Genomic DNA, 27536 nt, shown 5'->3' with positions numbered 1-27536 from the left:
TGGAAAAGAGGTGGGGAAACGCAGCCCACTCTATCCCAGAAAGGAGAAGTGCAGTGGGGAAGGAAAGGGGCTTTAATGACAAATCAAAACAGAAGGAGCCAAAGTGCAAACTGTCCACCCCCCATAGGGGGGCCATCCTGAACCCTGTGTCTACCCCCTCAACCCCCTTCAGGCCCCCAGCGGAGGCCCAAGGCCTGGAGCTTCTGCCTCAGGTAGCTCTTGAGCTGGGGCAGACCTCTCTGTGACTCCAGTTCCTCGAAGGGTAGCTGCAGGGGGAGAGAGCAACAGGTTATCCTTAGGGCCTGCGGGGGGTGGGGACAGTGAGGATGCACACTAGGTGTCCCAAGGGGAGGAGAGGGGAGGGGCGAGGCGGGGCAGGGTGGGCAAGGCCCTCACCGGCAGGAGCTGGTAGCCCATCAGACCCAGGTGCCGCTCCCGCAGGGCCCGGGAGCCCAGCAGCACTCTGCCGTCCCTGCAGTAATGCCAGCGCTCCCGCAGCATGAGCACCACCCTAGAGAGGAAGCGACTGCGGCTCAGAGTCGCTGTGCACCGAGGCAGCTGAGGCTCTCCCATCCTCTCCCCTTACCTTTGGGCAGGGTCACGGGTTGTGTGGGGACAGGACCTGGGAGGATATGGTAGGAAGGGGTCCTGGGTTCTCACAGGAAGCACAGCACCAGAGCTGCTGACACACAGCAGGAAGTCTGCAGGGCAGGGAGAGAAAGAGCCACTGGTTTCAGCAGACGAGGCTCCGTGTTCTGGGGGGCCACTAGCCCATCTGGAGCTCACCTGTACAGTAGCCGGGAGGCACGGTCAGGTCCTGCCGATACTTCTCCTCCCCCAGGAGCTGGCGCAGTCCCTCTGCCACTATATCCTTGTGACTGAGAAGGAGAGGAACACCGGTATCAGGAAGGCCCCCAAACACTTGTTCGAGCCAGGTCCCAGCTAGTTCTGCACCCCTGGGAAACACCTTCACTGCTTCGCTGTCTTTATGACTGCTGAGAGGGCATCAGCACGGACAAGTGACGGTCCCCCAGGCTTTGCTACTCTGTGCTTCTTGTGGACCAGTCCCCTTCCCTTCCCTCCCCCAAGCTGCCCCATCCACCTGTACTTGCAGCGGGCACGGTCGGTGATGAGAGGCTGGGGGAATATGGGCACTTGCTGCCTTCGGGGAAGGCGGGGACCCCGGTATCCTGGGAGCTCCAGCTCCACGGCCGTGTCTAGCAGGGAGAGGTAGCGCCGCACAATCAGGGCATGGGGGGTGCCTGCGGGAGAGCAGGACCGAGGCTTACTGGGCCGCAGACCCTCACCCTGCTTTCCCCTGCCCACTGGCCCTCCAGGACCCAGCCAGCCCTCCCGTTTGCGCACCACTGACGTGGCTGATGAAACCGGGGGAGAAGACAAAGTGCAAGGCTCGGAAGGGCAGGCACCGCAGCTGGCACAGTGACATCAAGATGTTGACAGTTGCCAGGGGGGCCACCCCTGCTTCCCGAGCCAGGATCCTCTCAAGGCAGGGCATAAACTGCTGTTCCAGAGGCAAGTAGTTCAGCCGCCCAAAGGGCAGGACCAACTTCTGTACCACCTGCAGAGCAAGAGCAGCCCATCACCCAGCAGGAAATGGTCAACATTCTTTACAAGCTGAACCTCAGGGAGGCTTGTCCTGTAAGCTTATAATGTCCCTGACCAGGCAGAACAATCCCTCTACCCCTGACACACACCAGAGGTTCGACAGCATAAGTAGTGCTTGAGCCCCAAGGGATTAGTTGCCAAACAAGCAGAGGAGACATCGCTGTGGGATCTGGCCCTGAAGACTTAGAAAAGTGGGATCAGTGAAGCTAAGACAGTGTGCTAAGAGTGCTTGGGGAACTGCTGAGAACCGGGCATCTGGGCTGGGGAGTTGGACAAGTCAAGGAGAGCGTGAGCCAAGATGCAACCCCTAGGGGACAGAGCAGAGAGCCTAGCTAGCTTGTCTGCTGCAGGAAAAAGCAGCCAATCAAGCTGGATGGGGGCTAGTGGGTATCCAAGGATGAGTAGGAGGGGATTGGGAAGGTGGGAAGTAATCCCACCTTGCTATTGAGCTGGGCTTCCTGGACCACCAGGAAGTGGGCAATGGCTTCCAGGAGATGGGGTTCCCGCAACCGGTGGCGGGCCAGGTGCTGGGCCAGGAGCACCATCACATGGGGAGTCAGTTCCTCTGGCCTGGCCTCTGTGAAGAACAGCTTATCACACTGGGCCCTTGGCCCAGACAGCACCACCTGTCTCCTCAGCTCCCCTCCCGCCCTCCCACCTTTAACTCCCTCCAGCACCTGCCAGGCTGCGGATGAGGTGCTGCTGCGGATGCCGCAGGAAATGGGGGCAGCTCAGAGCAGCTTCCAACGTTTGCCCACCACGAAGGACAGGTTGCAGAGGGGGAGGTGGCTTCGGAGGGAGGCGGAACCTTCGCTCCTGCTCCAGGGCACACACCAGGGCCCCATCTGAAGGGAAGCCTGAGAGGGAGAGGGTCAAAGGAGGCAGTCTGGGTAACAAGGAGTTGCTCTGCTCTGCTCCAGTCCTGGAGTTTAGTTAGTGAATTCCCAACCTTTCTAATCTGTTTTTTGAGCTGGAAGGTTTGCTATAGGGAATGTGGAAATACCGGAGAAATGTGAAATACCATGTGAAATAAGGTATCGGAATGGTCTGTGGGAAAGGCCTTATACAAGGAAGGCAAATAAGTTCTCTCTTGCCAATGGTGACAAATTGCAGTGGCTTCCTAGAGCACTGTATTAGAAGGGATACGGGGTGGCAACCTAGCTAAGCTGCAACGAATGCTGCTTGACTTATGATGTCTGCAGTGAACATGGGGGAGCAGCAGCAAGTGTGTCAGCGTATGTGCCGTTTCTGGCAAAGCCTGGGAGGGGGGCTTTGATCTGTCAGTGATCTTGGGTCCCCCACTATTCTCTTTGTCCACTAACACCCACCCCCAGACACCCTCCTCACCAAGTAAGACTGCAAGATGCAGACACACGTGGATGGTGTGAATGTCAAAGGAGGGGCAGTTTCGGATGATGAGCTGACTCAAGTCCTGCAGTGTGGCCTGCTCCACAGGAGGGGGCCGTGGCTGAGACCCCAAGAGCTGGCCCAGACGACGAAGTGCCACAGGGTAGTGGTGGGCGCGCACCTTGGTAGGGTTCTGGCCCAGCCAGCGCAGCAGCTCCCCAGGGCTCCTCGCCTGTTCCAGAAGCCGCTGCAGCCCCTGCACAGGGCCTGCATGGGGGCCTCCTCCAGGAGGCCGGTCCCCCCACTTGCTGGGCCCCAGACAGCAGGGCTGTACTGGTGGGAGCAGCAGCAGGCCAGACAGCCGAGCACTGGAGGCCTGGGCAGAGAGCAGGACTCGAAGCATGGAGTTGGGTGATGGAGACCCTGAGGGGTGGCCCAGAAAAGGGGGTGAGGTTTTCTCCAAAGGGGAGAAAGACCAGCTATATGCTCCTCACCTCACTTCCCATCCAAGGGGCCTGGGATCAGAGCAACCCTTTGTGACTACTCTGGTCCTCATCCCAACCCGCCCCTCTCTGCCTCCTTCCATCCTTTGAAATAGCAATCGTAATCCTTCAGTCTTCTCAGCGCAGGGATATTCACAAAGCAATTCCACATGCATTATCTTCTCTGATTCTCCTTACACGCCTATGAAGAGGTAGGCAGGAGTGGCATTACCTCGATTTCACAGGTGGAAAAACCAAGGCCCAGAGAGGCGAAGGGTTTAAGTTAAGCCCGAGGTCACGAGTCTGGTTAGTGGTCGCGCCCAGCCTGAAGCCCAGCTCGCCCCGACGATACGCCCTCCCGACCACCTCCCCCTCCCGCAGGAGGCGGCGGCGGCACGGGGAGTGGAACGCGGGCTCCGTAACCGGACGGTCCTGGGTTCCATGCTGGGTGCTCCCACTTACCAGCTGCGTGACCTTGGACAAGTGGCTTCGTCTCTCTGCCCAAGCCGCCTCGCCCGTGAAACGAGGACACGGCGCCCAATTCGGAGGGCGCCCTTGGGCGCAGCTTTGCAACGGCGCGGAGTCGGCAGTGTCAGAGGCCCCCACACCCACCCGGGGATGCCAGGAGACCGTGGTCACCGTCGCCAACACCAACTCCCGCCGCCCTCCCACAGCCCGCCCCGCAGGCACCACCCCTACATGGCTCCCCAGGCCCCGCGTAGGTCGCTCCCTCAGTCGGTCTCGGGGCCCGGGACCCGGGCTCCCCCAGCGGCCTCCTCATCGGCAGGCCACCGAGTCCGCCATCTTCCCAGCAGCCCCCGGATCGCCGCCTAGACACCAATCGCGGCAGAGTCCTCAGCCAGCAAGACGTGGCTCCCGTCAAGCCCCGCGCGCCCCGCCCCCTGCTTCCGGGAAGCTGCGCGAGCGGCGCCGGGGCAGGGTCGGGGCAGGGTCGGGGGCGGAGATGGGGGCGGGACCTGGGCGGAGCCAAAGAGCTAGGAGCTGAGGCTGGGGCGAAAAGGAGGGGAAGTCAGCGGCAGGCCTGGGCAGGTTGGGTGGGGTGAAGTGCCTGGTCTGCACCCTTCATTCCTCTCCCAGTGGGCAAGAGCTCCCCGCCCTCACGGGCCAACACACTCAGACACACACCAAGAGTGAAAACTTCACAGTTATTTAATCTGCACGTGTTCCAGAGGACCACCCCCCAACCCCCATCCCCCACTCCCCTTCTCCAGCCCCTCACAGCCTTTGGGTCCCTAAATCAGCCCAAGGAGCTATCAGGGACTAGAGGTGGCTGGGTCCTCAGGCAGAACACTAAGAAGGGCCTAGGGGCGTGGCCCGACTCTGCCCAGGTCCAAGGCAGCGACAGCAACTGTCTGACCCGGAAGAGCCAACTGTCAATGGGGGCTGAGGGCCTGCAGCCCTGGCAGGTGGCCCAGAGCCATGGAGGTCACAGGGAGGGGTCTCCGCTGGCCCCTGGAGTGCTCTGCGACGCAGAGCTGGGCTCCAGGGTAGTGGGAAGAGGCAGTTGGGAGAGGCAGGCCTGGGCAGACAGCAGCTCCCACCACGTCGTGGGGAGCAAGGTCCGGAGGGGCCAGCAACGCTGCCAAGAGCCCGTGGAGGCACTACGGGCGGTACATGGCAAAGGCGAGGAGACTGAGGAGCAGGGTGAAGCCGGCCAGACCCAGAGTGGCCGTCAGGGGAAAGAAGGGCCGGTACTGGATCTGGCAGTACCAGAGCAGCAGTAGCAGCAGAAGCAGCAGGGGTAGCAGCAGGCTGCCTACTTCCAGCCCGGAGGGGCCTGGCTCTGACCCCGGTGGGCAGGGTGGGTGTGGGGGACCCACCCGTGTGGACACGTGGCAGTGGAGAACACAGTTGGGGGGGAGGTGAAGGCTGCCCAGGGTCTGGGTGTCGTCTCCTAGCAGCTGCCCTTGGTAGATGAGTCGCACATGCTGTTCCCGGCCGGGAAACTGGGTCCTGAGGAGAGAGGGACCTGGGTAATAGAGCAGGCCTCAGACAATCCTGGCCTCTTGCCCAGAACAACTGCCCCTCCCATCTCCGTCCTCCACCTACCACCCAGGTCAGGGCCTCCAAGGGGGCCCCTCCTGCTTCAGGGGAACAATACAGTGTGTGATTTGGGGACCTCAGTTCCTCATCTATAAGATGAGAGGGCAGGCTCAGATATCTCTGGTGGCCCTTGCCGGTCTGTGATCATTCCCACCCTACTCTTTGGCCTTTCGTTCCTGTCCTCTTCCCAGCTTACCTTTTCAGGGAGCCAATGGTGTCGTGGGGCCAGGCCCTGGCCACCTGCTCGGAATCGTTGAGGAATTTCAGCCGTAGCACTAGGGGCTCCTGGGGCGAGTCCTGGGGTGGCGGTGTTGCTGAGAGCCCCATGCCAGGCTCTGGCTGTGCAGCCTGACTTCTATGTCTCAGGCTGGGGGTCTCAGCTCCTGGGGCCTCCCCTCTGATGCTGTCAGTGACCGCCATGGCTTCGCTGGGCTGTGTTGGTGTTGGGGTCCCCGACGGCTGAGGCAGTGAATCGGAGCCCTCGGCAGTGTGCGTTGAGACCCAGGCGAGAGCCAGCACCAGAAGGCAGGCAAGCACCGCGAAAAGAATGGTCACCTCATCACCTACCCCTTCAATCAGGGCCATGGCACCTGCCTTGCCCGCTGCGCTACCGAGCTGGAGAGGCACAAAGAACTCATGAGGGGCTGGCTCACCAGACAAGAGCCCTCCCAACTTCAGGGGGCTCCTGAACCCACCCCACTACAACTCTCCCAAAGTACTAATTCCTCGGCATGCTTACCTAAGCCCCACCCTGGCACACAGACTGCTCTGACTCCTAGTCACCCCAAACTTGCATCGCATGCCCCTTCCCATGACCAGATCCCAAGTCCTAATATTTTATAACCTGAGCTCTAGGTCTTTAACTAGCTCCTTTATTCACCCCAATCCTATTCCGAGGTCAGGGCCTTCACCTTCTAAGCAACCTCTCTCCTAGTTTCAACCCCCAACAAACTTCACCCCAAAGCTTACCTATTCTTCCCGTTTAGTTCAACCCAAAGTTTACCCACTCCGTCTATTTCATCCAAAGCTTATCTACTCCTCTGTCGCAAAAGTTTCTCCAAGGAGGAAGGAAAAAGGTCTCTGTGCATACATACATACACAGACACACAGACACGCGTGCGCTCTCATCTTGCCCCGTTACCATTTACCCAAACCCCAACCCGTGGCACAGGTCTGATTCTCAAGGCTTCCCCACATCAAACGTCAAACTGTGCCCTTTGGCAAACTAGAGCCTCCGAAGGTTGCCACCCCTCGTTCAACTCGGCCCATCCTGGTCCACTCAAACCCCACCCCAAGGTGGCCAGACCCCGCGCCTCCTCTGGGGGCCTATCCAAACCCAGCCTGCAGCAAGACCCCACATCTCGCCCGGGAATCCGAAGTCTTCGCTCTCCCCAACTCCATCCTCCATCACCCATCCCATCTTCCCGCCCCGCAACCCCCGAGCGGCGAAGAGCAAGGGCGATCCCGGGGCGGGGCCAGCGGGGGCCAGCTGGGGGGGACATCGGGGTGGGCGCGGTCAAGACGCCGGGACTCACCGCCTGGCTCAGCCAGCTCCATAGCGGACCCTGGGGCACTTCCGGGCGGGAGGCGCGGAGGTCGCAGACACCTGAAGGCACCCCCCCCTTCCCCGTCGCCACCTCCGCCGCCGCCGCCGCCCGGAGCATTGTGGGACTTGTAGTCCAGCGCGGTGCTCAGTCCCCGCCCTCTGCGCTGCGGACCCACGTGCGGGGCTCAGTTGTCTGGTCCCAGTGCCCACAAATTGCTGAGGGGCCGACAGGGGCGGGTTTGGGGGATTTGCTGGCCCCTAGAGGTTTGGGCAGCAGCAAGATCCTCCCCGTCCCCCGCGGGCAGCCAGAGCTCCTGTCACTCCGGAAACCACCGTCAGCTGGAGCTTGTCAGAGCACTTTTGAGATGCATGCAGCCTCTGGGGAGCTCAGGTGGACCCTACCCAGGCCTACTCTTTTGTCAGAGTGGAGGCCAGAAGGCATCCTGGATCTTCCAAACGGACTCTTCAGCCCAGAGCCCAGTATTCATGGGCTGCCCAACCAGGCTGGCTGAGGTCATATCTGTCTTCAGGGCTGGCCACGGTGGCTTGAGTTGCCTTATTTCACTGGTCCTCTCCTCCACTTTGCCCCTGTAAGACTGTGCAAGAAGCGTGGACTTTAGAACCTGGCACAAATGCTGATCCCTTATCCTGTGCTTATCAACTGTATGACCTTGGGTGTGTTATTGAGTCTCGTGGAATCTAAATTTTGTTGTTCCTAAAACATACCTCATAAGATAATTGTATGGAAGAAACTGGGTGTATTATTAAATAAGTGTGAAAACTATGTAGGGGACATGTCACACAGCAGTTATTTGTTCACTTAGTATTAGAACACTCCCTCCACCCAAATCTGAGCTCAGAAATTGGGCCCTTAGAGTATTGCTGTATAGGGAATGCTGAGCCTCAGCCTCATCTGGGCCAGTTAATTTCCATGGGTTTTCCCTCCTTCATCTGGGCTCCTATAGCCACAGAGAACTCACATCCTAGATTCCATAGGCCAGTCAATTAGAAGTAATGTACCCTAGTGTTCTGATAGCAAATTCCTACTTGTGGGAGCAAGCACTCCAAATGTTGCCTTGGGAGTGTCAGTTTAGATTTATGACATACAGAACTAACTTATCTCTAGTTCCTTCCCTCCCATCTATTCATTTATTCTAGAAATACTTATTAAATGTATACTATGTGCCAGACACTATGTGAAGTGCTGGGAGTACAATGGTGGATCAGACTCTATCCCTGCCCTCTTGTGGCTCATATATTATTAGAGGGAGACAATCAGCCCACCAGTGATAAAACCGGTATGTGCTGGCTGGTGGGACAACCCTTTTGAGGGGCTCTCTACCCTCAGATCTCTACTGGGAGGTACCTGGTGCAACTTCTTGCTGTCACTTCTAATTAAGCATCTAAAAGACATGTTAGATATTGCTTTTAGACTTAGCCAGGTGTTCTATTCAATCACTGTATTTTGCAGATGAAGCTCAGAGAGGGTGCAAGACATTCTTAAGGTCAAACAGGTAGGTAGAACCCACATTTCTCAGGAGCTAGGGAGGCCACAGGTGTTGATTGGCTTGGACCAGGTTCTTTGGAAGGTACAAGAAACTTAAGAATGGTGACTGGGTTGGTCCTGGGGTAGAGCTGTATGGTAGCCGAATGGTGGGCAACTTTATGCTGGGAAAAGACTCAGCTTGGCCTAGGAAGTGGAAATGTCTGTAAAAAGGATAGTATGTGTCAACTGTGCCAGAGGACATTGGGGTGTAGCCCTGGCAGGCTGACTGGGGCCAGTGTCCTGCACATGCCACCTCTTCTGGGGTTTAGGGGTGAGTGGGTGGCAGAACTGCATACAGCTTTGGCAATGGGGTTGCAGAGGAACCAGAACATTGAAGGGAACTCCTTGGCCCCAGGAGTGGACAGGAACATGGGATGGACAAGGGAGAGAGGACAAGGAAAATTGAGACAGTCATGTGGACCCCGGTGATGGTCTTGAATGGGGCAAGTAGGGGAAGAAGGCATAATAATTGATTCCTTTCTCTTCTTCCTTCCCCCTTCCAGTGGGGTCCAGCAGCATTCACTGAATCCTCCTCCAGTCTGACAATGGAGGCCTTTTAGGAGAGACCGGAAGATAAGAGTAGGGATGTTTAAAATGTCATTTCCAAGAGCCCCACAGATGAGGCTCTCAGGGAAAACTGGAAGTAGAAGCCGGGAATCCAGATTTCCAGCCTCTGCGCTGCAGCAGGCAATGGAGAGTCCAGGGAGGGCCAGCGAGAGAATCCTGGGTCAGGGTGGTCTCTAGGGTTGACTTCGGGGTCCAGGGACAGGAGAGCCTGTGCTGCACTGAAGGCAGGGCGATGTAAGGGAAGCGCGGCTGGGCCTAGGCTGGCGACCTTCCTCGGCCAATCAGCCGCACTCATCAGCACCCTCAGGAGCACGGCACTGTTCGGGCACTGACCAGAGATCGGACACCCAACCCAGACCAGCGCAGGGAGGCGAAAGCGACAGCCGATGCCGGCAGGAGGGCAAGGCAGCCATCCCCTCTAAGCGAGTGGCCCTCGCGGCGGTTGTGGGTAGGGGCTGGAGAGGAGGCGGAAGGGCCAAGGCTGGGTGGGAGGGGCCCGGCGGCTGGGGCTGGAGCGCGCGGCTCGGGGGTGGAGGCTGCAGAGCCAGAAAGCGAGGGGCGGGGGCGCTGGGGCCCGCGCGCAGGAGGGGCGGGGGCGGCGGGAAGGGGGGCTCGAGCTGCGTTGTGTCGGAGCCGGCGGGGGCGGCGGTGCGTGCGCATGACGCGGGGGGAGGGCCCGGGCCGCGCGCTCCCGGTCCCGTTGTTGTTGCCGCTGGAGGCTGCTTGGAGGCAGCGGGATCGCGGCGCTGGGAAGCGCCCGGCAGCGGCGGCCACAGCGTGCGCGGCGGCGCCTCCCGGCCTCGGCCCCGAGTCCCCGGCCCCATGCACTAGCCCCGGGCCGCCGGCTCCGTAGTCCCGGCCCCGCCAGCCCCGCGCGCCCGCCCGCCGCCGCCGCAGCGCCGCCCCGGGCCCTGGCCGGGCCCGCCTTGGGCCCCGCGGCTCCGGAGCCATGAACTTCCAGGCGGGCGGGGGGCAGAGCCCGCAGCAGCAGCCGAGCCTGGCGGCGCCGGGGGGCGGCGGCGGCGGCGGCGGTGGCGCGGGGGGCGGCGGGCAGTTCGGCGGCGCAGGGCCGGTGGCCGGGGGCGGCGGCGGCCCCTCGCAGCAGCTGGCCGGCGGGCCCCCCCAGCAGTTCGCGCTCTCCAACTCGGCGGCCATCCGGGCCGAGATCCAGCGCTTCGAGTCCGTACATCCCAATATCTACGCCATCTACGACCTAATCGAGCGCATCGAGGACCTGGCGCTGCAGAACCAGATCCGGGAGCACGTCATCTCCATCGAGGGTGAGCTGAGCTCTGGGCTGCGGGAACAGGGGCTCGGTGGCCCCTCCGGCGCCGGCTGGGAGCTTTTAGGGCCCGTTCCGGCCACTCTCTACCTGTCGGGGGTCCTCGCGCGCCTGAGGTCCGAGCCACGCGGTTTGTGGCTCTGCAGCGCCGGCGGCCAGGATTCGCCATTTCTCGTTTGGGGACACTTTGGGGCTGGGGGCAGGCAGGTCCCGTGCCAGGGGACACGTTTTTTGATCTCAGTGCTCCAGGGCGTGAAGGTGGTGTCGCTCCAGGGACGGGTGCACTAGGAGCTGCAGAGGTTCAGGGGACCTCGGGCCAGGTCTGGTCAGGCATGGCCGAGGAGGGTGGGCGCGGCGGAGGGCCTCGGCGGGCCGGGAGGTGGGGCCGCTGCTGGAGAGGCTTCTCAGCAGCTGCCCCGGCCCTGCCCGCGGCGGAGCAGGGGATCGGCTCGGAGCCTCCCGTTAGTAGATGGCAGCATTCCCGGGCCCAGCGCCCGCAGGCCCCGGAGGGTGGCGCTCGCCGAACTCCCTCTCCCGACGCACATCCCCGACGCTGTCGCGGCCGGGCGGGCGCGGGCCGGGCCTGGCGCGGGGCTCGGTAGCTGCGGCCGCGTGGGAGGCGCCGGCGGGGCCAGTAGCGCCTTCGCTGGGTCCTACGCGCGCCGGGCACCCGCCACTGCTCTCTAGGGAGCAGCTCGGGAGGCGGGCTCGGGGCTGCTGGGCGCTGACCGACCTCCAGAGACACGGCACCAGGCGTCAGGGACCAGAACCCCGGGCCACTGAGCTTTCCAGCCCTCCGTTCTCTAGGCTCTCGGCCCTGGACTTCAGTTGCGGAGGGGCAGAGGAAGTGGGTGCACGCTGCCGCTAGATGCCCCAAGACCCCTGGTGTGGTGGGGGCGGGCCACACCCGCAGGCACCCCAGTGGCCTGGTGACCTTTGAGCGCCAGTCGGGCAGATGGGCCTCATCCTGGACCATCTGCTTCCACCTCCCGCTCCATTTGAAGGGGGACACCCACCAGCAGGTGGTGGGTTCGACCTCAGTGGAAACACACGGAGAGTGCAAGGCCTTTTGCTGATGACACGGAGTTGTGGGCAGGGGCCTGTCCACTCCTTGGGCCTCACAGTTAGGGCCGTACTCCCATCTTTCTCTCTTTGTGTGAGGCTCTATGGGCTCCTTCATCTGAACACCCCTTTTCTGCTTTCAGAGGTCTGCATAGCTGAGGAAGGAGCATTTGGTCTTTCGTGGGTAAGGGACCCCATTTAGAGCTGGGGTCCTGCCCTTTTCTGGTAACATTCCTGTCTGATTCCTTCCTCCAGCGCTCTCTCATTCCTCTCAAGGCTGAGTTCACTGTGAACTAATTAGATGATAAAAAAACTCATTAGCATAGATCTGAGTAAATGGCCTGAATCATCCGTGTGGCTGGGGACCAGGAGATGGCATTTGTGTGAGCAGGGGCCCCAGAGAGAGGAGATGACCAATTTTTCCTCCTAAATCTGAAGGGGTGGAGTGGGGACAGCTGCCATTCCCTGTAGCTTCACTGTTTCTCATGAGGAAGTCAGAGAAGTTCCCAGTCAGCTCCCAGATGCCGCCCCCACCCCCACCCCCACCACCCCTTTTGGAGGGTGAAGAGACTCGGTGGGACAGACACAGGAGGGGGAGCGGAAAGCAGCCAAAGCTGGGAGAGGCAGGAATGGGCTGGATTCCACATCTCATTCCAGCTTCCTTAACAGAGCGCCCCCCTCCCCGAGCTCAGGAGGTCTCTGACTGGGCATTGGGGTGATGTGGAGGCCACAGTTCCTGGGACACACTTGTGTTTTCACCCTCCACCCCCAGTCTTGAATTCAACATGACAGGCCAGATTTCCCCTCTTAGAGCCCTCCCCCTTGACCAACTTCCCCGCTGCGGTTTGGAAGTACCCCATGTTCCGTCTGCCTCGGCTGGAAGCTTGGTATCACCATCGCGGATCCTGAGACCTGATGTCTCATTGTCACCAGGCCCAGCTGCTCCTCACACATCTGTTCCCAGCTCTCCTGGTCCCTGCTTCCCTACTCTTTCTTGGCAAGGCCTCCCAGCTCTTTCCTCCTTCTCCCTCCTCTTTTTCCCAGCCTCTCTCCTGGAGCCCATCTTTATTACCCACCTCACTCTAGCTTTCCCACTTCTGTCACCAGCTTTGCTGTAGGCAGGCAGCAAAAAAAAAAAAAAAAAAAAAAAGCCCAGAAAACACCTTCTCCAATTTCTGCCCTATATCCTTTCTCTCTCCATCTGCCAAACCATATTGCTGCTGTCCTGCAAAGCAGCGTCCCCATCTTCTTTCTTGTTGGAGGGAGGGGAATAGCTTCTCACTCAGCCTGACTGAGTCCCCCCTGCCAGGGCCCAGCAGACCTACGTCGAGGCTGTTATGTTACATAAACATATTCATAGCCTGGGAGGCTGATCCTGTTTACTAGGGATGAGCCTCTCAGTGGGAAGGGATGGCATTTTCCTAGCATGTAATAAGCCTCCCTCGGTGACAATACTTCAGTGAAGGGTGCATGTGTCCCAGCTCTGAAGGTGATCGGGGAGATGCGGTCAGGATGCATTTGGGCCGGAGGAAGTGCAGTGGCAACTTGCCCTCCTGTCCTTCTCGCTTCTTTCAGCCTCTGAGCCCGTGGCCAGGGCAGGAAAAAGCAGAGGAACTTTCAGCTTTCCTGTGTTTCAGGACAGGATTTCAAGGGAGGCAGACCGTTTTGAAAAGTTCCTTTTCCCACCAAAGGCCAAGGAAAGAGAAAACCTGTCCACCCTTCCGTCTTAGGGGATGAGAGAGGTATAACCAGGAGCTGGGATGGAGGGATAGACAGCTCACCACGTGCAGAGCCTTTGGACCAGTCTCACCTGGGACGGGGGAGAGGGGACACTGAGGCTCAGAGAAGCTAGGGACCTAAGCCAGGATTGGCAAGGATCTTGTGGGGCCTCAGGCAGGAGCCTGCAGGGAGGGGAGCTCCCTGGACTTGCCTGGGTGTCCTGGCTGTGTCCTAGAAAGAGGGCTGCAGAGGAAGCAGGCATTGGTCCAGATGGGGGACAGCCTGGGCACGTGGAACACGGGATCCTGGGACAAGTGAGCCAGCAGCCCGCATGAACTGTTGGGAGAAGCAGCCCTTGGGATCCCAGCAGGTGGCCTGGAAAGGCTGGCTTGTCCCTGAGTAGATGTGAACCCAGGGAGGTCTGCCCAGGGGGGAGGCCCATAGGCAGGGCCTGGAATGGACAGCAGCCACAGGCATGCCCTGCAGCTAGAGTGTGCAGGTACCCGGCTTTGTCAACTCGGTAACTCGTTCCCATCCCCCTTGGTTTTCCCCTACGGGTTTTTAAGCAGTGAAGTTCCTTGGAGAGGTCAGTCACCTGGCTGGCCTGTTCCTCCCTCACTCTTCCTCAGTCACAGGGGCATCGTCTGCCTGCCTCTGTGGGCTCCCTGCTCTGTAACATTCTAAAGATTCAGGTAAAAAGAGGTGCGGGTTTTCCTGTCTGGTTTAAATCGAGGCTAGAGAGAGTAGGGGCCCGGGAGCTGTGGGCCGGACAGTCAGACAGGGCAGGGCACACTCTTTCTGCAGCCTGCCTGGGGCTTTAGTTTGTCCCTTGTTTGTCTGTGTTCGTGACTAGATCCTAGCCACACCCCTGTGATGCAGAGAATTGTGCTCATTTTGGAGACGGAGAAGCTCTCCTCTGAGCTAATTTGCTAATTTGCCTTTCTGCCTGCTCTGGGGGTGGGCATTCCCCAACCTGCCGCTAAGACTCACCTGCGGGACTTGCTCAAGTGCTCATTTCTGAGGCTCCCTCCGAGGGATCTGATTTGGTGGGTTTGGGATGGGGGCCTAGGGATTTACGTTTGTAACTTCCCCGGGCCATTCTGGTAATCAGCTAGTTGAGGGAGTGAGTACCTGGTGGGGGACTGGTTATTTAGGACTTGGCACAAAAGAGCTTTAGGAATTCTGAAAAAGAGGATATCCGTGTGGGTGCCAGTGGCCAGGGAACGATGCATTTGTTCCAGATACATTTATTTAGCTCCTCCTATGTGGCCCAGTTGCACTGAGCGCAGTGGAAAGCAAGAGGAAAGGGGAGGTGGGGAAGGAAGGGGCTGAGCCAGCACTCTGGACCTAGAAGGTGAATGGACCAGCCTGTAGGAGGTGCCAGAGGGGGGGACTGGAAGTGGCGGGAATAAAGCCCAGATTTTAAGAAAATCAGGGTAAAGGTTAGAGACTAGGGAATACTTTTCAAGACCCCAAGACTGCATGAACTCAGGCGGCAGAGAGATGGACACACATCTCACCCCCCATCAAACCTTGTTCACTGCACTCCAGCTGTCTGCCAGGTGGAAGACACCGTACACATAAGACAATTCTTGCTCCTGAGTCCCCTGTGGCTGACACATACTATAACTTTCCTCTACCATTTATTTCTTTAATTGAATGTGTGTGCCAGTTGTGGGGTGTGGGAGGCATTCCATGCAGATGGAACAGGTTTGCAAAGGCAGCAAGGGCCAGTGAAAGTGTAGCGCGGGGTTCAAGCAGGCTGGTCTGTGTGGCTAGAGCGTTGAGTCCCCGGGGGACAGACAGGAGGACCCTGGGTTGGGAGCCTGTAATGCTTTATCCTGTATTAATTTATTTGCCCCTCTCCATGTTCCAGGAGACCGTTGGAGATGGCACTTAAGCCTGCAGGAGATGGGCTGTCTTGGGAGGGTCAAAGCAGGAGGCATACCGAGGGTTGCATTTGAGAACGCTTTCAGCTGGATCAGAGGGAGCAGGGCTACAGGGAGGCCAGGCAGGAGGAGAAGTGGATTAGTGAGCTCTTAGTGTGCACAGTGTGCATTTGACTGTGAGCCCCTCCTAGCAGCTGTCAGCGAGTCTCTTTTCTCAGAACCTCAGGAGCGGAGGATGGAAAGAGGCCGTAGCTTGGGGAGCTGAAGCTAGGGAAGCAGACCATTCAGCATCAGCCAAACACAGGACCCTTTGGCTTGCCCCCATTCTCTTCTTAACATGCAGGTAACTTGAAATTAGTTGAACAAGATTGTGTTCCTCCTGATGCCTAGCCCACGTCCACCACGCAGGCCAAGGGTAAGGGGCAGCTAGTTTTGGAGGTTGAAGCTGAGCACTAGGGTTCTGGAAGCGGGAAGGGGAGGGGACCTGGAACACCTGCTCTGAGGACGCAGATGCTGGGCTGCACAGTGTTCCACCCATTAACATTCTCCTGCCTGCTTGCTGGAGGCTGTCAGCCTCTGCAGTCCTTTGCAGTCTTCTCGTCTACACAAGTTATCATCTCCATTTTGCAAATTAGATAGCCCAGGATTTCGATGGAGGCACTTCCCAAGGCCCCACAAGGAGCGGCAAAGCCAGGGACTCCGTCTGGTTTTCCAGCTCCAGGTCTGGTGCGCTTCCCCTCGCACGGATGGACTGACTGAGCTTTGCTGGGCCAGGCTGGACACCCAGTCAGCCCTTCCGAGATGCCTCTCAAGGAAGACTTTGACCTAGAGTTTAACTTTTGGAAGCTTTTAGGAAGTAACTTAAGGATGATTCAGAGCTCTTCTTTCCTGCCGTGGTTTTCTTCTGGTTGTCTTGAATCCCCAGCTGGATAGTGGCTCTTGGAGGGGTCTCTCCCTTCTGTGAACAGCACGGATATTGTGTGTAGTAGAAAGATGCTTGATCAAGAAACACTCCAAAATATTTAAACATTTAAGAAATGTAAATGTATATTTAAATGACAAAAATAATGCGTGTTTATTATAACACACTCAGATGTGGAAGGAAGTGGAAGAAACATGTGGTCCCCCCACCAGGTACCTGTTCTTGGCTGATGTGCACCCTTCTGGTCTGCCTGGTATCCTGCAGTATCTACTGTCTACTACTCCATGATTGATGATATTATTGGTGTTTCACAGCAAAAAATGGGCATTTCATGGAAAATCCTCCACTGGGAGAAGGGGAACCAGAGACTCACAGATTCACGAAAGGCCCCTGTGTTCACCCTCCTGCTGGCAGCTCCCTGCTGGGGAATCAGAATACCTGGGTTCTTCTTCCTGTTCTGCTGGCTTTGAGAACTCGGCCCGAGTCACAAAGGCACACCGTCCTGTCCCCCAACCCCTTCCCCCGCACTGGCCTGTCTTCCTAGAGCCCAGTTCTGGCTGCATCTGCACAGCTCGCTGTGACCTCGCAGGCGAGTGTTTGGACCACCTCGGTCTTGGGTCTCTGGTCCAGGGAGGGCAGGTTCTGCTCTGTATGAGGTTCTGAGCCTGACTTGTGCGCAGCATGTGACATGCTCTGCCCGGGAGTCCTCAAGGAGCTGGTCATTGAACAGGTCCTGTGCCTCAGTTCCCGCAGGTGAGATGGAGGGGTCATGCCAGCGCGATGGGGTCGGGCGAGGCAGGTGCTGACAGCGGTGCCTGGCCCAGAGCGATCACCCAGTGTATGCTTGTCGTGATCTGAAAAGGCTGCCTAGTGCCCTGGGCAGGGCTGTGAAGTCGATCCAAGGTCCCTGGTACGTAGATCTTCACACACTTGTGTGATTATTTTCTTTGGACACATTCCCCAAAAGAAGAAAACAGTGGGGCCATTGGGCAGGTGACCTTTTGGGGACGTTAACTACACACACCACACTGCCCTGCAGGAAGGCCTTTCCAGTTTCCTGGGGCAGTGATGGCTTATTACCTGCCCCTACCCCGTCTACTTGACAGGTGAAGAGAAGTGATGAAATGATTTTCGTTGTTTTATTTTGTGTGTATTTGATTACTGATGAGGGTCAACATTAGACAGAAATTTTTTGGTCATGTGTATTTTGTTTAATTCTTTTCACATCGTTTATTCTTTTTCCACTTGATTTGTTACTCTTTTTCTTATTATGTGTAAGACAGTTTTCATCTCCAGTAGAGACTGTGTGTACAGTGCTGTTTGCTGGAGGGGCATCACCATCTTGGTCCCCCAGGTGGCACTCTGGCCCTCCTGGGCCCTGAGCCGAACTGTCCTCTGGGCACTGAGGAGGGAGCCCCCACCGTGTGGTCCCAAAGGGATGTGCCTTTGCTGTTTTTGTGCCTGTTTATAGTGTGGGTTTTCTTTCCACCTTACCTATCAGCACCCCTCCTTGCCACTGTTGGTGCTCCCACTACAGCAGTTTCTCTTTTGCCTTTTTTTTTTTGAGTAAAGGCAGATTTATTTAGAGAGATACATACTGCATTGAGTGTAGGCTGTTTCAAAAGGTAAGAGAGGCCACCAGGTGTGGGGGTTGGATGCTCAGATTAGAGTAAGAGTAGGTATACACTCCATAGACAGAGTGCGGGCCATCTCCAAAGAGGAGGGAGAGAGAGAGAGAGGAGGCCCTCTTTTTGCCTTTTAGTTTGATATTTTGATGGCTTGCAGACTTGGGGCCCAAGCCCCTAGAGTGGGATTCAAGCCACCACTGCCTCTTCATGTGTGTCTGTGTCTCTGTGTGTGGCGAGGCAGGGAGGCCAGAGATCTGGACCCCACTCGGGGCTCCTACTCTGCTCCTGGTGGGCACTCCCCGCTCCTCTGCCTGGTTTCTTTCAGGGAGGGGCTGATGTACTTCCCTGCCCGGAGGACTTTTTTGTTAAATAAGCCTTAAATGAAGGCCCTCTGATGAGAAGAGCTGTGAAGATTTGGCACCTTTCAGTCCCTCTGAAGCTTGTCTTGTCTATTGCTTCTAGATGCTTCTAGACTGTTGGATGACATGGTAAAATGAAGCCTGGGCGTCCTCCCTTCTCTGTCACAGTCTGTATGGGGTAATGGGTACAATTCGGCTCTGGAGCCAGGCTGTCTAGATTTAAATTCCTAACATTCAGTACCTGTGTGACCTTGGGTGAGTTCCATAACCTTCCTCTGTCTTGGATTTTGTGTTGCTAAAATGAGGTTAATAAGCATCCATCTTATTGAGTAGGTTTGAAGATGAAGTGTGTTCACACGGGCAAAGCCTTTAGACCAGCCCCAGTCCCCAGCCCCTCGTAAGTGTTCCCATGGAGCTCCGGCACCATTCCTAAACTAGGTGCTAGTTGCTGCCTTGGCAGGGCTGTGGTGAGGACCTGGTGAGGACCAGGTGAGGACATGGGAGTGGGTGTCTCCTGCTACCTGCGGCGGTGGCTTCTCCAGCAGTGCTCCCTGAACCCCTGTGGGAGAGCCCTGGGGGCAGAGTTTGGGGTTAGTGGGTCTAGCCTGGCAGGGCCTGGGCAGGGGTGCCAGGTCGTGATTCGTCTGAGGTTCCAGCTGAGAGCCTGGGCCATGGCATGTCACAAGGAGTGTGTCACACAGGCACCAGCATTATCTTCATTTGACGGTTTGCCTGTTGACTAAAGCATTTCCTCTAATTCAGCACCAATTACATATGTGGCTCACTTGTAAATTTAAATTTTTTAGTAGCCATGTTAAGAATATAAAAAAGTGAAATTTTAATAATATATTTTATTCAGCCCAATATGTCTGAAATGTTATCTTTTATAATTTTTTTAACGGAGTTTCCGGGGATTGAACCCAAGACCTTGTGCATGTTAAGCACGTGCTCTACCACTGAGCTATACCCACCCTTGAAACATTATTTTGACATATAATTAAGATTAAATAATTTTAATGAGAGATCTTACATTCTTTTTTCATACTCAGTCTTCAGACTCTGTTTCACACCCTCAGCACCTCTCCATTTGGACTGGCCACATTCCAAGTGCTCAGTGACTGCGCGTGGCCAGTGGCTATGGTATTGGAAGAAGAGCTCTAATTTTAGCCTGTAAGATAATGAAAGAATACCCGTTTGTTAGAAAAATTGAATGGAGAAGTATATCCTTTTGGATTCACCTTTCTAAAGTATCGCATTAAAAATTTTTACTGTGCTTTCATATATGTCCTGCCACTTCCATTCAGTCATTCAAATTCTTCTTTATCGAGTACCTGCTCGGGCCATGGTCATGGATAGCAGATAAATGCATTTAGAAGTGTTACTGAATTCACAGTAGCTGTTTGTCACCAAGTATTTTCCTAAAACCTGGAAGTACCATCAACAGGGCTGGGCCACAATACATGTTCGCGTTGAGGGGATCTCCATGCTTGGGTACCACGATTCACACAATTTGGCTCAAGGAGGGCATGTGGGAAGTGAGCCCATGCCGTGCTCTTTGGGGAGAAGATGGAGGCAAGTGCGCATGTCTGGAGGACCGCGTCTGGGCCCCTCTTAGTCAGCGTCTTGGTTGCAGCATGTTGGCCACAGGCCCCGGCATGGTTCACATCCTTTGAGTTTGGCGGTTTCATCCCACGTGGCTGCTGCTCTGCTCTGCTTACAGTCCTGCCTGCCCCCTCCGCATCACAGCCTGTGGGATAATCGTGAACTGGGGTGAGGGGAAGTGAGGTGGCAGGGAAAGGCTCTTCCATCTGCCACAGATCAAGTGCTGGTGGGCCTGACTGGAAATGGACGTGCCGGCTTGTGGGCCTGTTGGTGGGCAGGGCTCGTGTGAACAGTACAGTCAGCAGACTAGCTGGCCCCTGCATATCCGCCTCACACTTGATTGAATAAAATTCTTGATTGTGAGGTACAAACCGCTAAGGAATTGAGTGCCGATTATGCAATGCAGACCTCGAGCCCAGCCCTCCTTCTGTGGCCCGAGGGTGGAATCAACCCAGGATTCAAGGTCACTGTTCAGCAGCAGGGCCTGCCTGGCCCCCAGGCCTTTTTGCATCATGGTGGCCTCCTTCCAGCTCACGGAGGAGGGGCGGGCTGGGTGATCCTGTTAGCTGCGTCCCCTTCAGCCATGACCCACAGACGTGGTGCCAGGATGTGTCACCAGCAAACGTCACAATATTCTCTTACCCCATCCTGGCGTTCTAGGCAGGAGCTGTTTTTGTGAGGTTTTTTTTTTTTTTTTTTTTTTTTTTTTTGGCTTGTGTTTTGTCTGTGCTGAGTAACATGTGTATATAACAGCAGCAAGTTCATAAACATACACGTACTCTTGGAAAACATGTGGCATGGAATAAGCCCCTCCCGGCCAGTAGCCCTGGCTTGGCTTCCTCGCTCTCTCAGCCCACTTCCCAGCCCTGAAATAGGGAGCTCTCCCCCTACTCCTCTTCCCACCCAGAGATAAGGTGCTTGTGGCGCTGCCCAGGAAGGAGCATCCTGCTGCAGCAATAAACGCTAGATCCTTTCACCAGCCCCTCTTGTTAACCTTTGTCCAGGGAGCCAGCAGAGAATCTGCAGATAGACTGGTCTGGGCAGCCCTCTGCCTTTAGCAGGCCCCTGGTGACATCTTGGATGGGATGCCCTGAGGCCCCTCCAGCCGACCTAGAGAAGACAGAGGCTGTCACCCTGTAGAGCTCTCATTCTCCCCCAACCTGTCACTCTCTGGCAGGGACACACCATCCTGAGCCTGGGTTAACGGCCTCTTGCGTCCTTTCCTGGGCCCCGTCCCCCGCTGGCTGTGGCCCTGGGGCCTCACCTCTCTCAGGGGTACCAGAGCCGCACCGCAGCCCCTCCAGGGACTGTTACTGCCCTTTACCTGTGAGAAGAGCTGGGATCTAAACCTGCTGTCCAGCCCCATCACCCACCTTTCCAGTTCAAGGCCCTGGTCTGTTGGGTGTCCCCCTGCCCCAAACTAGCCTTCCCTGGCCTGGGCCCTTGTGGGGCTGGGAGCAGTGTGTGCACTTCCCCTGGCTGGCATTTGTCCTGAGCTGGTGTCTGCCTCGCTGTCTGCTACTTCACCTCTGGACACTGAGGCCTGAGCCAGTGGTGGGTGGGCCTCAGGCCCCCAGCCCGGTACCGGCCTGGCAAATATTGCTTGACCAGCAACCAGGAGGCCTCCCTGCTCTGTACCCTGTCCAGGAGCCCTATTGGGCCCCAGAGGTCGCTCACAGAGTCCCCACCCATATCACGCTGCTCTGTCCCCTCCAGGGCCATGGTGCTGCCCGTGGGGACCCGTTCCAGCATGCTGGCCCCAAGGAGCAGAAGATGGAGAGGGGAGAGCTGTGGGCTGTTAGGTCCCCAAGGTGGAGCTTTGCAGCCCCTGGAGCAGGGCCTGGAGGGGGCGCCATTTGTGGAGGGCTGAGCTTCTCTCTCTCTCAGAGAAGCTCTGTCTTCTCCATCTGGCTTGTCTGGCATGGGCCCAGCCTGTGCCAGAGCTAGGGTGACCTGGGGGAGGGTGGCAGTGCGTTGAGTTCTCTGTCCTCCTTCCTCCTCGAGGGGTCACAGCTGGGTCAGGGCTGAGAGGTCAGAGCACAGTGTCCTGCTTTTGGGCACAGGCTTCTGACCGGTCAGCCTACCTTGCTACCTGCCCAGTGAGAAACTGCCCTGGGACCATTGGGAGTGGCCTTCCCTCCACCTGGCCCCGGGGAGGTGGGGACAGGTAGGCAGCCAGGTACCGGCCCAAATGCTTGACCCTCTCCTGGCATTGTGGATGTGGCCGAGAGAAGGACACGCTGGCAGAGGGCCTCACCGTCTCTGTGGGTGCGGGCAGGAGAGGGTGGACAAGCCCCATGTGGATTGAGGGTGATCAGTTGAGCCCAGGTTGTGGGTGCTAACAGCATAGTTACAGAGACTCTGTCCAAAGTTCAAAAAGCTTAATATAGACCCACCAAGGGAGCAGGGTCTCTGGGAGGCCCCAGAGAGCATCATTCCCCTGGGTCTGCAAGAGAAAGCATCCTGGAGGGTGCGGGTCCTCTTGTCTGGAAAGCGAGTGTAAGCTGGGCCGTGTGGTCCTGATGGAGGGAGCTGTGGGCCAGCGGTGGAGTGGGGGGAGGGGAAGGAGGGGGAGGCCCTTCTGAATTCTGAGCAGGGGTCTTGATGGGCTCGCCTCAGCATTGCCACAGCCTTTCCTTCTCAAGGAGCCCCCTAAACTTAATCGAGGGTCAGACTGGCTTATGTGGCAAGTCGGGGTACAGGTCCCAGCACTGCCCCAGGTAGCCCAGCTGGGAGTGGACCGTGTGTGGGGCCCCTCTGCTCTGAGCAGGAGAGGAAGGGCTGGGTGACGCTGAGTTGGTATCAAAGAAAAATTGTGTTTCTGAAAGAGTGCACCACGTACGAGGACCTCAATAGGGTTTCTGCCTGGAGACCCAGCGTGGAGGGATGGCGGGGAGGAACACTGCGGCGGGCCTGGCTGCTTTGATAGGCACCGCGAGACAGTGTTTTACTGGAGTAGTGATTTTATTATGAAAATTGCTGGCGTAGTGTGTTTTTAAACTATTCAAACGTGCCACCCCACACTCCAGCACTTTGTGCTGTAAATGTTGCAAGATTGACAGCTCTGGCTGCGGGTGCTGGGGAGCTGCCGGGTTCTGAACTCAGGGTGGCAGAATCAGATCTGGTGTCTCAGAAAGCACAGAACTAGAGAGGATAGCTTTTTGTTTGTGCATCTCGTGTGCCAGGCTCTGCTCTCCATGCTTGCTCGTAATTCTTGGGGTGGTGTCATACCCATCTTGCAGATAAGGAAACTGAGATATGGAGATGTAAGGGGATCTGCCCACAGTGGCACGCCTCCTAAGGACAGAGGCAGGACTTGAACCCAGGAAGTCTGGTCTCAGCCTGTGTTCTGGGCTGTGCTGCTCCACCATGAAAAAGACAAGACTTTTAAAAATACAGGAGAAAACTAAAATAATATTGTCTAATAAACCACAAGGTCAGACTATATAGTATAGGGAGCTATATTCAATGCCTTATAATAACCCATATTGAAAAAGAATATGAAAAGGAATATATATATACATATATAGGTGAATCACTATGCTGCACACCAGAAACTAACACAAGATTGTAAATCGACTATACTTCTATCACAGGGAGGAGTTCTTCGTCAGCTAAAAAAAAAAAATGAATTTTTAGTGAGAGACGGAAAGCGTGATATAAACAGAAGATTTTATTAGTAAAGTAAAAAGGTAGTGAAATGTAATACACCCCCGAGAACTGGGGGCCGGCCAACCCAAGAGAGGAAAGATGGCACCGCGCCTTTGTTTTTCCTGTTCTTATAGCCTGGCTTAGAGGGCGCCTTCATGATTGATTGATTGATTGATTGACAGCTTATGTTCCTTGAGTGCTCAGGCTGACTGACGGCTCTAGTTCCTTGTGCTCTGGCCCGCCCACCCCTTTTGTGCCTGTTTTTACCCATGAGGCACACAGAGAAACCTACAGGAGGGGGCTCAAACTGCAATGATAATTACATTATAATGAGCATTGGGTCAAGTGAAGCCAGGTCCTTCTGCCTACTGCACAGCCACAGCATTTGATTCTAGCCGGCTTCTTTGCTGCCCTTTATTTAGACAAAGTAAAAAAAAATTTGAAGCCCCTTATCCTGAGCGCAGGCATACTGTTATTTTCTGGGTTGCTCCCTCCCCCTTCCTCTCCCCTTGCCCGGTGCTCATTTCTAACTGCCTAACACTTCAATTAAAAATTTTTTAAAAAGAAGAACATTGTCTAATCTTGGGATAAGAGGGATCCTTTTAAGCCAGACAGGAAACCCAGAATTTATAGAGAGAAAGACTGATAGATTTTTTTCCCCTGAGCCTTTTATTTTGAATAATGACCACCTTGAAAGATTCCGAGTTAACATTTACCCCATTTACTTTCCCTCTGTCTCTCACACACACACCTTTTTTGGGTAGCGATGATGGTCAGTAGTTATAGATATGATGGCTCCCTCCCCCATCGCTGCACCAGGCATTTCGCAGGCATTTCGTATGAACAGGCATGTTCTTTCTATGTAACATAATACCAGTGTCACACCTGAGAAAATGCGCGAGAATTCTCAAACATTATTGAATAGTTAGTCCATAACAAAGTTTCCTCAGTTCCCCCTACCCCTGTGTCTTATATAACCTTTTTGTTTTTTTCTAAATCAGCATGGGATCAGGATGCACAGGATCTATCGCGATGAGGATCCATTGTGATGCTTTTCCCATCACACAGACTCTTGCAGAGTCTGGGAGAGATTTCTTGTAGAAGGTTGTGCTCTGATTCGGTGCTGCGGCTGCTTGGCATTATTTAACTTGTTCCTCTATCCCCCTGACTGCCTGTGACCTGAAGTGAAGTCCAAGGGCTTGATGAGACCCAGGTTAAACCCTTTTGACAGGAATACCTCCTACTGTGTTGCATCAGGCCCTGCTGTTAGTGATGTTAAGGAGATCACTATCATCTCCTAAATCCTGAAGGTCCATTTCCTCCGTCTTTGTGATTCATAAGTAATCTCTGGGGTGAGACTTCCACACCTTGGAAATAAACTGCTCCTAGCAACTTTCGCTCAGTGGTTTTCAGTGCATCAGTGATCTTGCCTGAATCTCTTCTGTTGGGGTTGCCAGGTGATGATTTTGTCATCAGGACATCCCTTCTGCAAGTCTCAGCTGGTATTCTGTCAAGAAGAGCCCCCTCACCCTTTTTTTAGTGTCACTCTTGGCTCACGGATTTTTGTTGTTATTATTGTTCAGATGTTACAATCAATTACAAAATTAACAGACTTAATTACATTTTTGTAGAATAGAGTTGGAGAATTTGCTTGCCTTGTACATATGCCAGATAAATGGTTAAGATGCCTGTTATCCAAAGAGTTCCTCTAAATTGTTAAGAAAAAACTTTTTAAAACCCTAAAGACAGGTGGGCAAAGGATAGGACCAGACAGACAATTCAGAGAAGAGGAAATGCAAATTGTCGATGACCGTGAAAAGATGCTTCTCCTCCCAAGTAATCAGGGAAATGCGAGAAGAGCAAGGTACTGGGTTCCCTCCATTCAGTAGCAGGAAGTGAACTGATAACAGTGTGTGATGCTGGTGAGTGGCGGCATGGGCGTTCTCATACGTTGCTGGTGAGGGGATGGAGGGAAGAACTGCCGCCTCCTATTTGGAAAAGTAGTCAGGCATTATCCATAGACATGAAAAATTCATATTTTTCTTTGAACTCAGCTGTCCTACTTGGGGGCATATATCCTATGGAAAGAAAACACATAGATACACAGGTGTTGATTACAGCCTTGCTGGTAGAGGTTTAAAAAAAAAAGGCAAGCCCGAATGCCCCTCTGTAGGGGAATGGCTGGGTGATGGATGGAACATATGTCTGCGAAATACTATGAAGCTGTAAGCGTAAGCGAGGCCTGGACCCCTGGGCCGGGGATGGCTGCCAGGGAATTCCACAGGCAGCTGTTCTTGCTGACCAGGCTGTGTGCTGTGGTGAAATGTTAGAGGCTGAGTCCTCTTGAGGTGGTGGGGGGAGTGGACACTCATTCTGGAAGCTTCCACGTGAAGGAGGAACAGAGGACCAAGAGCAGCCTCCTGAGCGTGTTGTAAATGTGCATTTATTTATTTATATTATTAAAAAAATTTTTTATTGAGGTATAGTCAGTTTAATGTGTCAGTTACTGGTGTACAGCACAATTCTTTCAGTCATACATGAATATATATTTTCATATTTTCACCATAAGCTACTACAAGATATTGAATATATTTCCCTGTGCTATACAGTATAAACTTGTTTATCTATTTTATATATACCAGTCAGTACCTGCAAATCTCAAACTCCTTGTTTATCCCTTCCCACCCTCCTCCCCCCGGCAACCACAAGTCTGTATTCTATGTCTGTGAGTCTGTTTCTGTTTTACATACAAGTTCATTTGTTAAATGTGCTTTTATGCCCCAAAATAAAATTATAAAAAGACGGGCAAAGGGTACATTTATCATACTAGTCACAGCTCACTTTCTTCTTTTGTGTCCCACCTCAGAGCTGGAGTGAAAAAGCTGTCGTGAGCCCCCGTCAGGCTGTGTGGTGACCCAGAGAGGCTGCAGGTGTTCAGTCTTGAGTGGGGGGTGCTTTTGGGGGCTAGGGGTTCAGCCAGGAGGGCACAAAGCCACCCGTTTTTCTGGCAATCCAATTCTTTCCTCACTCAGCCCTCATCCCCAGGTAGAACATCTTCTGTTTCTTCTGTTTCTGTTTCTGTTGACAAAACTAGTGTACTCTCTACAAACATTATAGGAAACAGGGTGAACTATGCATTTTGCAGAAAAAAAAATCACCGAGAGTCCTAACCATCTCAGCCACTGTCCTCATTTTGATACGTTCCTTTTTCCCTGCATTTTTACATAGGTCCATGTTATGTACAATTTTGTGTCTTTTGAAAAAAAAAAGAGGTCATTAAATGTTGCTGCCATGCTAAGTAAACAAGTCTCTGCAGATGTTATTTTAAATGGCTGCGTGATGTCCCGCCATCTGGAGACACACCTGGTCACTTACTCCCTTGTTTCTGTGTTCGTGGACACTCTGGTTGCTTTCAGTTTTGGGGAAGTGCTGGACTTCCTTGGGTGTAAATCTTTGTGTGCACATCAGATGGTCTCTGTAGGAGTGCCTGTGGCTTTAGTACAAAGAAAGGGCTCTCTCCCCCATGGCGCGCAGGGCTGAGCTGCTTGGGGCGGGGGTGGTACACACGTCCTTGCTGGCACGGGTCATCATGGACACAGATGTCACGTTAGAGCTCTGGTAGGTGAGAAGTGGAACTTCATTTTTAATTTCTGTTTCTTTGTGTCCCAAATGAGAGTGATTTCTAAGTGAATTGGCCATTTGTACTTTCTTTACTTGTGTTAATATTTTATTTTTCTAAGTGACATCTGTGCACTTTGTATGTAATAGTGATGTTAACCCATTAGCATGGCCAGATTTTTTTCCAGGTGTTGATTTATCTTTAGTTGTATTTCTCCTAGGCTTTTTATATTTTTTTTAATCGTTCAGGACTTTATTTTTATGTAGTGAACCTATTGATCTTTCTCAGTCCTTTAAATCCAAGGAGACTTGTTGAAAATTATGTCCTGCCTCCTCCATTCCCATAGCCCAGCACAGCTCCACGCAGACTCCGTGGCTGGTGGGTGCCCCTGGCTGCCCTGGCCCCGAGCCCCTCTGTGTGGTTGGGGCAGGGGCTGGTGCCTGAGGTCCCAGGCCTTAGGGAGGAGATGGATGGAGTGAGGCAGGTGCTCAGAGGTGCACAGGTAAAGTGCTGGGAGGGGAAGGTGAGGAGACCTGCCCGTGTGGGGTCTCCCGGCGTGGATGGGCGTTTGCAAAGATGGTTTGTAGGGACCCCCTCTGCCTCTGCCCTGTGTGTTGTCCCAGCT

At 55.0% G+C, this 27536-nt stretch overlaps 3 protein-coding genes across 11 annotated transcripts in view; 1 reads left to right on the top strand and 2 right to left on the bottom strand.

Annotated features, from left to right (window-relative positions):
• Positions 1-54: 54 nt before the first annotated feature.
• On the bottom strand, positions 55-4336 carry FASTK (Fas activated serine/threonine kinase). Of its 5 annotated transcripts, none has more exons than XM_032483133.1 (10): positions 4155-4336; positions 2974-3396; positions 2304-2483; positions 2064-2203; positions 1366-1579; positions 1103-1217; positions 787-878; positions 587-701; positions 397-511; positions 55-266 (listed from the first exon to the last, which is right to left on the bottom strand). In XM_032483133.1, the coding sequence occupies exons 1-10, from the start codon at positions 4234-4236 to the stop codon at positions 159-161; spliced, it is 1584 nt and encodes a 527-aa protein (XP_032339024.1). In that variant the 5' UTR covers positions 4237-4336; the 3' UTR covers positions 55-158. The 5 variants fall into 5 exon arrangements, with proteins under 5 accessions (XP_032339024.1, XP_032339023.1, XP_032339026.1 ...); XM_032483132.1 differs by having other exon boundaries at positions 1103-1262; positions 4155-4334; XM_032483135.1 differs by having other exon boundaries at positions 1103-1262; positions 2974-3657; positions 4155-4284.
• Positions 4337-4607: 271 nt separating this feature from the next.
• On the bottom strand, positions 4608-7193 carry TMUB1 (transmembrane and ubiquitin like domain containing 1). The gene is made up of 3 exons (XM_032483138.1): positions 7055-7193; positions 5716-6134; positions 4608-5429 (listed from the first exon to the last, which is right to left on the bottom strand). Exons 1-3 carry the CDS (start codon positions 7181-7183, stop codon positions 5078-5080), a joined length of 900 nt encoding a protein of 299 aa, XP_032339029.1. The 5' UTR covers positions 7184-7193; the 3' UTR covers positions 4608-5077.
• Positions 7194-9800: 2607 nt separating this feature from the next.
• The window catches only part of AGAP3 (ArfGAP with GTPase domain, ankyrin repeat and PH domain 3), a 54005-nt gene continuing 36269 nt past the window's right edge, over positions 9801-27536 (top strand). For 2 of the 5 annotated variants that reach the window (XM_032483128.1, XM_032483131.1), the window contains exon 1: positions 9808-10458. In XM_032483128.1, the coding sequence (XP_032339019.1) occupies positions 10128-10458 (331 nt within the window). In that variant the 5' untranslated portion in view covers positions 9808-10127. Of the gene's footprint in view, positions 10459-27536 lie in introns of all 5 variants that reach the window. The other 3 variants (XM_032483122.1, XM_032483130.1, XM_032483123.1) reach the window with 3 other exon arrangements.

The sequence above is a fragment of the Camelus ferus genome, chromosome 7 (assembly GCF_009834535.1).
Source record: "Camelus ferus isolate YT-003-E chromosome 7, BCGSAC_Cfer_1.0, whole genome shotgun sequence".
NCBI classification, from domain to species: Eukaryota; Metazoa; Chordata; class Mammalia; order Artiodactyla; family Camelidae; genus Camelus; species Camelus ferus.
The sequence above is the reverse complement of the archived record's forward strand: the minus strand, read 5'-3'. Positions and strand labels throughout refer to the sequence as shown.